Source organism: Asterias rubens, chromosome 2 (genome assembly GCF_902459465.1).
Source record: "Asterias rubens chromosome 2, eAstRub1.3, whole genome shotgun sequence".
NCBI classification, from domain to species: domain Eukaryota; kingdom Metazoa; phylum Echinodermata; class Asteroidea; order Forcipulatida; family Asteriidae; genus Asterias; species Asterias rubens.
The window spans coordinates 18,660,678-18,674,522 of NC_047063.1; the positions used below are offsets into that span (position 1 = coordinate 18,660,678).

At 38.1% G+C, this 13,845-nt stretch overlaps 1 protein-coding gene across 1 annotated transcript; it reads right to left on the bottom strand.

Annotated features, from left to right (window-relative positions):
- Positions 1-2,344: 2,344 nt before the first annotated feature.
- LOC117304359 (NCK-interacting protein with SH3 domain-like) lies at positions 2,345-12,612 on the bottom strand. Its single transcript, XM_033788766.1, has 11 exons — positions 12,534-12,612; positions 11,509-11,723; positions 10,229-10,332; positions 9,169-9,784; positions 8,648-8,824; positions 7,799-7,885; positions 6,309-6,528; positions 5,397-5,525; positions 4,562-4,654; positions 3,166-3,338; positions 2,345-2,688 (listed from the first exon to the last, which is right to left on the bottom strand). The coding sequence occupies exons 2-11, from the start codon at positions 11,683-11,685 to the stop codon at positions 2,491-2,493; spliced, it is 1,974 nt and encodes a 657-aa protein (XP_033644657.1). The 5' UTR covers positions 11,686-11,723; positions 12,534-12,612; the 3' UTR covers positions 2,345-2,490.
- Between the last annotated feature and the right edge of the window lie 1,233 nt (positions 12,613-13,845).

The following is a 13,845-nucleotide window of genomic DNA, read 5'->3' on the forward strand; positions in this document are numbered from 1 at the left end:
AGCTATTGGTAGTATGAACTAGTTTGAAAAAACGATTCCCTTCGAAAGTAATATAGTTGGATAAGTTTTCACCCCAAAACATTTTAATCTGAGAACAGATTCATTCTCAGAGAACTTGTTCAACAAGTTAAGTATCTGTGCGCGAATGTGCGGCCAGAGATGCGGTTAGTTCCTGAGGCTATCGCCTAGTTTGTGAAAATATCAAAACAGGCCTTTTGATATAGACCTTTCTTTTGCCACATCACAGCCCGAGTTCTTGACAACCCAGAAATGCAAATCAAAAACAGATCACTACTGTTTGTAACATTGTTGCAAAAATATTCAACCATTGTTTTGATTTTGTTGAAAACAAAACAAAGTTATGGGAGGTATTTTATTTAATTGAAAGTTTGCAGAAATCGTGAATTTGGTTAAAACATCTGTTAATACGATTGAGTGTTTTACAAAGAAAGGTTTGCCGGCAACACCATGTGTGTGTTACTTTGCCAGGTAGATTTTGTTCGTCAGAGAAATGTCTTTCTATAGTCTACTACCGCAGAGTAGATTTTCATTCAGCTGAAACTTTCACATGTGACTTTTATTGTATCTTTCTTTAAAGTTTTGCCACAATAAGTCGGCATTCATTAACAAACAAATCTATGACCCTACCGGACCCTACCTTTCAGACAACTTATTCAATTACAAGCAAAAGGAACACTTTAATAGCAATAATGCTAACATTGTCTAACTGTAGGCTAGGACTTATATAAAAAATTAACTGTGTTAAGTACTTTGTCTTATAGACATGAATTTCAATAAGCACAATCTAAGCAATTTTAATAGATATAAATTAGCATTGGGGATACAGAATATTAATTTGAGTAAGACACTGCTCTAGAATGGCAAAGGTCGTGAGTTTTGGTCCCACACGAGTAATATGCCTGGGCAAAGTACCGAATGTACAGTGCATATATGTGGGTAAAACCAAAATTAATGTTCTAAGCGTTGTCGGTACACTCTAATAACTCCTGGGTCAGATTTGACCAGGATTATGGGTCACATGGGAATAAATGGGATTTCAACTGTAGATTCTGGGCCAGTTTGCCACATTTCTGGGTCAGTTTGAACCATAAATGGCCGAGGCTCCATTGGACAAAGATCCAGGTCAAGTCTGGCCAAGGAGTTTTTAGAGTGAAACTGGACAACAAGAGAACACAAGTTACAACATTAACAACACTAATTGTTGTTTTTACATTTTTCTCTTTAAAGTTTCTTGTATCTTAAAATTTGTTTCTAATTTGTCGGTGTACTGTTTTGGTAATGGTGTTTTTTCTTAAAAAAAAAAATCTTGATCGAAACATGGGGAATTGAATTACTATAGAGGTTTTTAGTTTAAACAAAGATAGAGACTTCGCTGGGCTTCTTTTGAGTCAGTATTGTACAATATTTTAGTGATTAATTAAGTAATTTAGCCTTTGAGAAAGACTCTGCTAGGGTTGAAACAAACGTCAAGCCATTAACTATTTTTTGCGATTAATTAATTAATTACATAAACTAGCAACATTGTCATAATAAGTTACTAGGTCTGTATATTATATTTTATCGGTTAGATGCAATGGTATAAGAATAAATAAAGCAACAATGAAATAAACATAAGATATTGAAGATGTTGTTCATAAAAGTCTTCCAAATATAGTTTGGTGAATTAACCGAAGGCAAAAAGGGCATTCTAATAAAGTTTATCCAGAATCTTTGTATTGGGATTATAACAGGTTTTCTTAACTTAAAAAGGGGCACCTACATTTTAAGAAGTCAAACTGTACTTCACCGATACCTTGCTACTGTTAATCTCGCTGCCCATTTTGAGAGTCAAGTTCTACATAAACGCGATAGTATTCTAAGCGAGTAAATGCACTTTACTGTATAACACATGGGGTTATTGACTCCAAAATGGCGTAATCCACACAAAGAAATGCTACCACACAAGATTGTCTGTTAAATTTTTTTATATCAACATTTTGAGTGACACCCCCGAACAAGGATATTGACAAAAACGGGAGACCACCAACATTAAGGCTAGATACACATATCCGAGTTGGTAGAGCGCCGGCCATTAATCCGGAGGTCGCAGGTTCAAATCCTGTCTAGTCAACCCCTTAAATAATTTAATATGACGATAAGCGGACATAATAGTTAACACAAACCAGTCATGTTTTCAGAATGTTATGGTGAAGTTAAGTTGACACTCTCTTCGGATCTGCACGAGTATATCTTTATCTGGTTTAAGGCCCAGTCACACATGAGGGATAACGAGAATGATAACGGTAACAACGCAAAAAGAACGCATTCTATTGGTTGAATAACCCATCGAGGGCGTGCATTTTTAACGTTCTCGTTTTCATTCTCGTTATCGGGGCCTTTGTAACCGGGCCTTAACTCTCTTTGCTCAACCCCCAAAATAATTTAATATGATGATAAGCAGACACAACTATTGATCAAATATGTCTGTTCTCAGAATGTGATGGTGAAGTTGAGTTGACACTCTTTACGGATCTGCATGAGTATTTCTTTATCTGGTTTACTCTCTGGTTCTTCCTCCTTGGCAATCTTCTCGATTACACGGCGAAGGTCGGCTAGCCTATGTTTTTGCTCCCAGTAGACTGGCATCCTAAGAATGCTGTGAATCACACCTAGGTACTCCGTCCTTTGCTAAAAGAGTTAACAAAATAACAATATAGTGAAGAACATTTTTAGTATTTCAACTATCTCCAACAGTTTCAATTTTCAAAGTAATGTTCACCCAAAATTATGTTCATGGTAATTTTAAGACCCGACAGTAGTACTCATGACCAAATGTTTAGACCCAAAACATACCCTCTGTTTGAAGAAATCAGTAACACTTAAGAAAACATATATATATGTACGAAAAACTTCAGTTCAAAATACACAATATGGTACTTGGTTCCTGAAAATAATACCGGTAGTAACATTTTTGACCAACATGTATACATATGGTGCAGTCTCTAATATAATTTGAAGGCTATTTAATCACAATTTTTCAGATTTTTTCCAAGGGCAAAACAAACCAGAAATCAGACTTAAGAAGGAAGAATATCCTGCCTGATAACAAAATTATACAAAATGTCAGAACTTTGACAATTTTTTTTTGTCAAACTAGCTAATTACCTTATCACCAGGACAACGATCTGTCAACTGTCTGATTATGATATCAATTAGAACATTCATATCATTGGTGTAAAATAGCGAAGATGTGTCCGCATTGGCAAAGATATCACACAGGAACTTGAGTAACGAGTTGGGAGGTTTGGGTTCGTGCTCAAACATTCTCACTGGATCAACTGGGGAAAGAATTTAAAAAAAATTGTATCAACAATTTCAGGCATCTTGTTGGTGCTTCTAACCATGGCCAAAGTTGCTTACAGGCACTGGACACTATTGGTAATTACTCATAATAATTATTAGCATAAAACCTTACTTGTTTTAAGTGGGAGCTGTTGTGAGAAATGGCTCCCTCTGAAGTAACATAGTTTTTGAGAAAGAAGTAATTTTCCACAAATTTGATGTCAAAACCTCAGATTTAGAATTTGAGGTATCGAAATCAAGCATCTGAGAAAGCACACAACTTTGTGTGACAAGGGTGTTTTTTTCTTTCATTATCCCATCTCGCAACTTCAACGGCCGATTGAGCTCATCAGATTTTCACAGGTTTGTTATTTTATGCAAATGTTGAGATACACCACGTGAGAAGACTGGTCTTTGACAAAAGCCAATAGTGTCAAGTGTCTTTAAAGGGTTTGGGTACTTTACTTTTTGTTTGACAAAAAAAACCAATGTACACAGATTTACATTAAGCTTACACGGTTTAGGTATGGTTTTTGAGAACAAATTCAACAGATTTACGCCACTCTCCCGAAAACATTGCTCTGTAATTTTTCTGTTTTTTTTTCTCAAAAACATAACGACTTGTACAGGTTAATGATACTACATACATCTTTATTCACAGTAAGTTAATTCACAGTGGATATGAATTCGTGTCATGGCCAAAAACTTGGCCCCAACAAAAGGTATCTACCCTTTATAAGCAGGGCCCAATTTCACAGAGCTGCTTAAGCACAAAATTGTGGTTAAGCAAAAAAATCCTTACTTATAGTAAAATCAGATAGCCGACCAAGACTCCACTCAATTGTTATGCTAAGTAAACAACAGCTAAATACCAGTCACAAGCAGTGTATATGGCATGACATTTTTGCCAGTAACACGTGAAAAATAAGCGAGCTGACAGCTCTAAGAAATTGGCCCCAGGTCCATGAAAAGGGGCCAGCTTGTTTCAACATTGCTACGAAAAAGGCCAGATTGGGACTCTGAAAAGCTCGGAGTCAGCTGAAATAGATACCTTTGTTCTCTGTAGTTCTGAGCATGTGCGCACTTCCTAGAACAACAGATTTACCAGTAAGTCTGCTGCCACCAAGTGTCCCAAAAGTCTCCCATTGCGGTAAGACTTACATGTATTACCAAACACAGACTCTTAAAACACTTGTGAAAATGCAGACTTCATTATTACCTTCTCTGTTAAACAGGACCATTATTTTCTCGCTGAATGTTTTGGACGTTTTCCTTTTGCCCAAGACTCGCATTACCAGATTTTCTGAGGGCTCTGCGACAAAAAAAGATTATAACTAATAAGAAGAATATGGAATCAATGAACACTGAAGCAAAAAAAAGTTCATTAACTTTTAAAGATGCCAGATGAAAATCGGGTGTACTTTCAGATTTGTAAACCGACAATGAATTTGTACAGTGATAAGAGTTGAGAAATGTGAACATTCCTGAAAAGTAACAAGCTGGTCTGGGTCCTCCCCTTACTCTAGACCAAGAAACTCCCAAATGGGTTACAATCCAGGGCTCAATTTCATAGAGCTGCTAAGCACAAAAATTTGCTAATCGTGAAATTTCTTTCTTGATAAAAACAGGATTACCAACCAAATTTCCACTGGATTTTCGGGATAAGCAAACAACAATAAGCAAACAATCCTGTCTTTATCGAGGAAGAAATTTCATGCTAAGCAAATGTTTGTGCTTAGCAGCTCTATGCAATTGGGCCCAGGAGGTTTACAGACGCTGTATACAAAGCTGTATACAAAGCTAAACATTTGAACACGATTTAGACTGTTTATTTTTCCCTTTGGTGATTGCTTCATTTTTTTCGAGCCAAAAATGTTCTCAAGTGGCAATTGACCAGCTGTGATCTCTGACAATTTGTGCCAGTGCTCTACCACCTGAGCTATTTAGCCATTCTATCTTAGCTTTACTTTTATTGTGTGTTTTTTCAAGAGAACTTGGGAGGGAGAAAATGTGTCTAAATTCATTTAGACAGATTTAGAAGATTGAACAATTACCTGTAAAATGAAGATTAAAAGCGAGAACAAGGTTGACAAATAGATCTGGTAGCTGCTCAGACTCGTCCTCAGGGGGTGGATCCTCAATGTTATTCAACAAGAAACGGACAAAGTCTTCATTCAACTGATCTGTAATTGTTACAAACACACACCAAAATGTGAACTGGGCTTAATTTGACAGAAGCTGTTAAACAGAAGCTAGTGATTAAACAAATGTATTTGCTATGTCTAATCAATAAATCAGTCAATACTTTATTTCCACTAATAATCAATCAATAATACATGTACATGGTACATGTAATCACCTTTGGGTACGACTGTTGCTACGATCAATCAATCAATCAATCAATCAATCAATCAATCAGAAAACATTTATATAGCGCCAAATCAAAAATAAAATTGTTCGAAGGCACTTAAGACAGTTACATGAAATACACTTGTTGGAAAGAAATATCATAAAAATATGAGCAGTTTCTTAAAAATGTGAATATTGTTAATAGCATCCATGATGTGATACGGAAGAGTGTTCCATTCTTTTGGTTTATAGCAGAAGAGTGTGCGATCTGCAAATGACACAGCATGGGTTCTGGGCACGATAAACAGAGGAGAAGATGATCTGGGCTGTCTGCATGGTGGTTGCAGCTGTAGTATGCCAGATAAATGTATGTAGGATAGCAACTGTGTAGTAAGCTTCTATGAGCTTCATCCTAACGATGTCTTTGTACTCCAACGCATGATGACATAATCAAGCTGTAGCTGCCAATTTGAACACAGCCTTAGACTCTATGCAAACAACCTTTGCATTACTCCATTTTGGGGGACATTAATACAAATATATACTCAGTAGGTGAAATCTAGACTATTCCATCTCACAAGGCGAAATGGAAAAGCATTTTATCTACCTGTACTCACCGTAGTGTGTATACATTAGAGGCTGGCCGCTAGACAGTAACATGGTTGCGACAAGCGAAGAGAAGCAAACTTTCTGTATACACTGTGCATCAGTCTGCATATCTCTAGCAATCTCCACGAGGAGCACTGAATAGAGAAGCTGAGACGCAATCACAGCCTCAAGACCGCAGAGTACTCCAAAGACCTTGAGTAGGAGGAGACGGAGTGAGGTTCGCAGCTCCTGTAAGAAAGAGGCATGGCTGTAAACAATAAGTCTCAAGATAACCCTAAAAGGGACTGGACAACTTTGGTAATTGTCAAAGACCTGGGTCCAATTTCATGGCTCTGCTTACCGCGTGCTTGCTTACCGTAAGCACAGAATCGGCGCTTACGGCTCGGAAGCAGGGAATTCTATGCTTACGACATGCGTAATTCACGGGTTAGCGGCGAATTTTAGCTTCTGTGCGTGCATACTCAACATTACTAGGCATTCTACGCTTACAAGGCTTGCGCAGAAACTTGGCGCTTACACGTAAGCGGGGAATCGTGATTGTAAGCGTGGAATTCGGCGGTAAGCAGAGCCATGAAATTGGGCCCAGTGTTCTCATTTGGTGTATCCACATAATATGCACAAAATAACAAATCTGTGAAAATTTTGACTTAATTGGTTATCACAGTTGCAAGAAAATAATAGAAGCAAAAAACACCCTTGTTTTTCAGATGCCTTTCAGATGCCTAAAGAAGGCTTCAGGCGTGAAGTCTTTTAATATTGAGGGAGAAATTACCTCTTTCTCAAAAACAATGTTACTTCAGAGGGAGCTGTTTCTCAAAATGTTCTATACTATCAACAGCTCGCCATTGCTCATTACCAAGAAAGTTGTTCTGCTTACAATTATTCTGAGTAAACACCAATAGTGTACAATGCCTTTAAACCTTTCAAAGGTGATATTGGTATGTATATCCTTTATCATAATACCCCTCACCAATATTCTGCCTTTTCATTGGTTTAGAGCGCGTCACATGATATGTCTTTTTACTAGACGAAGGCCGTGTGATAGTGCATCGGTTTGCCGTGCACTAGTCCGAAGACTATCACACGGCGTGCAGTACCCAGACGTCCGTTGCGTGTACGGATGATGAGGATGATAAATTGATAGTCTGTAACCATTTCGGATTACATGACACTGCACATGCAGCACAGTAAAAGTTTTCGCAATCTGTATTCGCGTGTCTGTGGATTGTAGCATTCAGGTCTGTAACTTAATAGTACAGTATTTAGAATGTTTGGGGTGTTATAAAACAAACATTGACTGCTTTTACTCGTGCAATGGTTAAAACTATGACTCCCTTGGTGATCCCCGGAGCATTCTATTTTCCCTCGGCTTCGCCTCGGGAAAATAAAACGAACGCTCCGGGGATCACCTCGGGAGTCATAGTTTTAACCATAGCACTCGAAGCAGTCAATATTTGTATAATGTTAGCTGATCCTATTGCTATCAGTCTGTGCTTACCATTTGATAGTACAAGATTAGTGAGTTAATAACTTCATAGTTGTCTCTCTGGATAACAGCCTTACAGACATCCGGGTTTGCATCACTCTACAAATAAAATACAGAATCCAAACAATACACTTCAAGATTCGTTATGATGTGCTTGTAGCTGTCTTTTGCCTTCTTTGTTAACTCAACCTCAAATGAAGAGGGCATGCTCTAAAATCTGAGAAGGGTGAAATGAGATTCTGGGATGGTTTCATTTATATCCTCAGTTTCAGTAAACTTTGTCTGGCTGTTTTATTTTTAACCCACTTAAATTGTTTCTTGTTTCTTTTTAAAGATGCTATGTCAGATTTGTGGCCCCTAAACATTAAACAATTTTTTTTTTAAGTGAATGGTATTTCAAAGAGTATCACCCGCTCTAACGAAAAAAGTTTAACTTGTACTTTTATTTGTCAGGAACCATGACAAAAATTTAAAACGTTTCTTATAAAACACATAAGAATTGGTCACGTGATAAATTGTCGGGATCCCGACAAAAACTTATTTTGAGCACTTTGTTTCACTGTTACTAATAATTGGCGGATTTTTTCGAGCAATGGCTTGAATGAAAGCTTGTAACTTTCTCGACCCCCATCAAAATACCGATTGAATTTTAAATCAAAATTTTTGGGTCAAATCGGCCAAAAATCTGACATAGCATCTTTAATGAAAAACAAACCCAAACAAAACCCCAGATATGGACACTATGTAACTGCTCTGGACCCGATTTCACAAGAGTTAAGATTGATTTAAACTGCAAATCAATCGGTTGGCAAAAACTTGGGCAGTGACGCTGCAATAGAAATAAGGTCTATAAGAAAGTACCAGGATTGAAGACAACTCCTCCAGGTATTCGCTGATGACAGCTTCGTCTTCGTGAAGAGCCCAGCTTCTCTGCTGGGAGTCATTCTTACAGTCTGTAAGCTCAGAAAAGATCACCATTAACCGCTCCATATCTTTGCCGCCCTCTATTGATAGACTGCCATTAGAGACTGAGGAATTCTACATTCAAATTAAATGATTGACCAAAAAGATAAAAGTAAGTAACCTTTCGAAACGTCGGGCCAGTAACTCTTTTTTGCATTCATAAAGTAAATAATAATAATAACAATAATAATAATAATAATAATAATAATCATAATATTTATTCAGGCAAACACATTTACAAGCACACACACACACTTTAAACATATTTAAGAAAACAATGTAAAACAACAGTGGGGTGCCCAGGAGAGCATAAAAGTTTAAAAAATAACTATCGCCAAAAGCGTAGGTCTCCTAAATAAATAAAAACAAACCATTAGAGAAACACACCAACAAAGAAGCAAACAGCTCAACAAACTTACAGACATCCCCTGTAATGACTGCATAATCTGCTCCATAGTATCTCCGACTGCAGGAACTGAATCCACGATGTGAGAAAACACAGCACTCAAAGCGTCCATTGATTTGGCATAACTCAGCCCTGTGCGGACTCGTACAAGCTCGACCAGCTCTTCACCAAGCTTGCTCGGCACAGACTCAGTGCTCAGTGACTGAACCTTGGCTGGTGATGACAATCTCTCCTCCAAACTCATCGGACTTAGCCGTTCTTGCGCGTCTCGACTTCTATCCTTCGCTGGGGACGAAACAGTTTTTGCAGCTTGCGAGTTTGTTTTGGTGGCTGGTGAGCGTGCAGCACTGACAGTGTTTGGTGATTGGGGTTCGGGATTTCCATCCTTCCCTGGTGATGAAATAGTTTCTGCAATTTGCGAATTTGTTCTGGTGACTGGTGAACGAGCAGCAGCGACAGTGTTTGGTGATTTGGGCGTGTCTTCTGTACGTATAGGTGGGGGAGGGGCGGCTCTGTGCTTTCCTGATGATCGGGAGGATGAGCGTGTGATCTTTTTGCTGGATGTGGAACTATCGGAGGAAGAGTTTTGCTGCTGTTTAAACACTGTCTCTCGGTGCTCAACTAACTTTCTGAATTTTACAATCAAGGATGGAAGAAAAGAAATATCACAATTAAGAAGATGAGTGATGGGATGACATTTTATTCTGATAGGGATTTTCAATATACCTTTCAATTCAACAGGATAAAAAGGAATTGATATCAGAGGATTATCAAATAAGAGGTCGACAGACTGAGCATATACTGGAAGAAAGAACTTATTTAGAAGGGGTCAGTGCGTAGATCAGTCTATTGACTAAAAGCTCATTAAAGGTAGGGTAGGGTCAAAGATTATGGCCAAATAATGTCTACTTGCTGAGAAAACAGCAAAAAATGTAAAATTATTGAATGTCAAACCCACATGAAATTTCAAACTCGCACATGCTATTTTAGGAGATACATTGTTTTTACACTGGCACGTAAAGACTTCCTGAAAAGAGTTTTTCAAGCTTTTATATGTAGCTATTCTAACATACTGTAATGTATTTCGCTGTTCATGAGTGAGAGATCCTCCTTTCTGCGTTGCCGACAGGTGGATGAATTCAATGGCTCTGTCGATGGAAACCAGCACATCTTGTTTCTGAATGATTGAAAGCAAAATGGAAAAAAACTTGGTTATACACTTTACCCATGAATACTGGGGAGCCATGGTTTTTAGAAGTAACCCATGAGCACCCATAGCAACAGCAGCTTCTTGGACACCTAGACATCTGTGCAGGTGTCCTAGGAAAATTTTCTCTCCACACAGGGGTAAATGGGTATCTGTGAAGGCAGAGATGGTTCTTGTGATTGATTTAGCCGAGTAGCGCATATTTGTTGCACAAGGCTGTATACTCCCCAGGGAGCTGATGTTGGTGTAAGGAATGATTTAAGACCCAGTGACCGGGGGTAATAATGTTGGAGCGCTATGAGAGTCACTGCGTGACGGACCTCAGTGCTATATAAAAAGCCATTGTTATTATTATTATTATTATTATTATTATTATCTGTCTCCCAGAGATTTTGTTCCCCATAAGGACAATTTACATGGGCTGCAGGAGAATGATTTAAAAGAGGGTGCTACATGTATCAGAAGAGGTTTGCAGCTTGCACACAGTTAGCCATAAGGGGGACAGAATCTCCTGCCACACTGCTTCACTACTTTATGAAGCAACTGCCCGTGCTCTGGTTGAACTCTACAACTCTCTTTGTGATCCACAAAGTGTTCTATGTTTGTTTTAGGGGCCCCTATGTTTTCCTGGACATAGAGGGCGCACTGGTGATGCTGCTTGCACAAACGCTACGGGACCGCAAGATGACAAGCACGCCACTCTGTACGCACGTTGAATATGAAACACACGTTTGAGTTTTTATTGAACGCTCACGCAATGCTGTTTGTTCAACTTACAAAAGGGCCGCACAAACACAGGCTGTGAGATGGTTGTTTTGTCAACTTAGAGAATGGCCGCCTGCGCGCATGCCGGGGCGCGTATATAGGCCAGTGCGCCCTCTAGTTCTTATATATAACTCTATGTTCTACATGGATATGGGGGCGGAGGTTTAGGGGTTCAGGGTGGGGGTGGGGTATGGGGTGTTCAGGTCGGATGGGGTTTTCTCCTAGAACTATGTCTGAGAGTATGAGGCAGATGTTATGAGGTTGTAAGGCCTACATCTCCACTAAGGCAGCATAAAACTAAACATACAGTCATACTTTTTCGTCATTCAGGAGTAAAGTTAGGGGTTAGGGGCAGGGAATTTAGTGTTTACTTGTACTCACATTGTCCCTGAGCTGTTCAATATAGTTAGCAGGTACAAAGCCGACTTGGCCCCTTGCATCTGTTACTTGCCACCAGTACGGATCACCGCTGTCAAGGAGTGTAAACTTATCGCCCTCCTCAAAACATAGAGTGGTCTTCTCACTGGAACGGTATGTATACAATGCCTGGTAGCTCATGGTGGCTTACTTCATAATTTACAATCAAGACAAAAATGCTACACATTGGAATGAAATAATTTGGAAAAGAATTAATACAATAAAAATGAGACAGTGAACGATATACCTATTGTGCCACTGGCACAGGACAGAACAGGACTTGGACAATTTATTCTCTGTGATGAAAAAAATAAGGGAAAACAAGTTGGAGGTAGATTGGATCCGATTTGTCGGTTGATAAGTGGGACAGTGATAATGATAGCTATTTCGTGTAAAGAGGGCACCATACTGTCCATACAAATTTTGCTGGCTTAAATTATAGCGTTTTAGTAAAATTTAGCCGATGACGATGTCCCAGGGAAATCAGCCTGCGGGAGATTCTGTCCCCGAAATTAACAAGGCTGAAGGAGGATGTTTCAAAAGAGGGCGCTTTCTGCAGAAGAAGTTTGTAATTGTATACAGTTCCAGGGGGGCGTACCGACATAATTTCCAGGGGGACAGAATTAATCTACCTACCACCGCCAATCGATCAATACCAATACCCAGAAAAGTTTCTGTAATCTATTCTACAGTCTGCCTGTGCCACCAGTTTTTCATTTGTTATTATGATATATGAAACAACAATAACATAGTTATACTTAATTTACTCAACTCATCAAATGAGATATTCTGTACAAATGAGTGAACAAGTGGTGACAGGATACAAAATGTTTTCCCAATACTCACCCTAAAAGCAGATAATTCAATTTTTGATATTAAATAAAAAATCGAATTTAATTGTTTATTTATGCTTGTTAAATAAAGAGTCCGGCAGTTCTCCTACTCTCTTAAAAGACTTAAGTAAGAGTATTTATTCATGAATTATTTACCCCCTGCCTGCTGCCTAGCCTGCGGATTCTGCCTCTTTCACGTACTCTCTCTCACCACACAACATCCTCTCCCGGTCGGACCGCGGAGTGATGAGTTACTGGTGTAAAGTTTGATAGTGAGCCCTCTCGTGGCCACAAAATGTTTAAGTTAAAGTAGAAGAAATAAAATCAGTTCGGTGTAGAAACTCATTTTTTATTGTTCTCAACATCCAAAAAGTTAAAGTATTATAATTATTGTAGTTTTAATTTGCTTCATTAGTGGCTAGCCGGCTGGGCCGGGTATTGAGAAATATTCTTAAAACAACGACGATTGATGTTCTTTTGTGGCCACCGTAGAACATGAATGGCACCTTCGCGTTTGGGTATAATTCGCAATTTTGATTTACACCGTCTTTATTAAATTAAACTTGCAAATAGCCGCTGAGTGTTACATCACGTCACAAGTACGATACTTAGGAGTTGTTTAACAATATTATAACCGTGGCAGAATAATGATTTTAAGACAAATTAAAGCCAAGGCTCTATTTGAAAAAAAATCTTGAAATCAATTCCCCATCATCAAAAATATGATATGACATTATAATAAATTAATATTCCTTTTCAAAATTCGGGAAAATAGCAAATAATATTATGCTTGATAAATATTGGATTTAAAAGAGCTTGTGCTGTAAAAATAGGAATTTGATGCCACTTTGTGAAGAATGTAAAGCACCCCTGCTGGCGAGCAGAGGACAGTCTACAGGCATATGGGGCGCCGTCTGTCAATTAATTGTTTGGCATTTTTAAGGCATGTTTTTACCATGGTTTATAGCAATTAGATGTAAACCATAGAAAGTGTTGCCAAATCCTTTTTATGGTTTACATACCAGTAGTATTTTGTGTGTGTAAGTTTATAAACCATGTTTTCAAGATGCCTCAACTTTCATGGTTTACAAACCATGGTTTGTAAACCATGTTTTTCATGCTTCAATTTTTATGGTTTATAAACCATGATTTCCATGTTTCAATTTTCATGGTTTATAAACCATGTTTTTTAAATGCCTCAATTTTTATGGTTTATAAACCATAATTTTTAAACCATGATTTTCGTGCTTCTATTTTTATGGTTTATAAACCATGATTTTCATGCTTAAATTGTCATGGTTTATAAACCATGACCCAATTTTCATGGTTTATAAACCATGATTTGTAAACCATGAATTTGATGCTTAATTTTTTCTGGTTTATAAACCATGTTTTAAAGATGCGTAAAATTTCCATGGTTTATGAACCATGATTTATAAATGTTTGTTGCATGTTCATGGTTTGTAAA

Bases quoted from the DNA above. Each gene is read 5' to 3' on its own strand.
- LOC117304359 (XM_033788766.1), bottom strand. From the start codon at position 11,685: ATGAGCTACCAGGCATTGTATACATACCGTTCCAGTGAGAAGACCACT. The intron at 8,825-9,168 runs GTAAGTTTGTTG...ATTTGAATGTAG, and splicing joins AGTCATTACAGGGGATGTCT to AATTCCTCAGTCTCTAATGG. The intron at 7,886-8,647 runs GTACTTTCTTAT...TTTTATTTGTAG, and splicing joins AGGAGTTGTCTTCAATCCTG to AGTGATGCAAACCCGGATGT.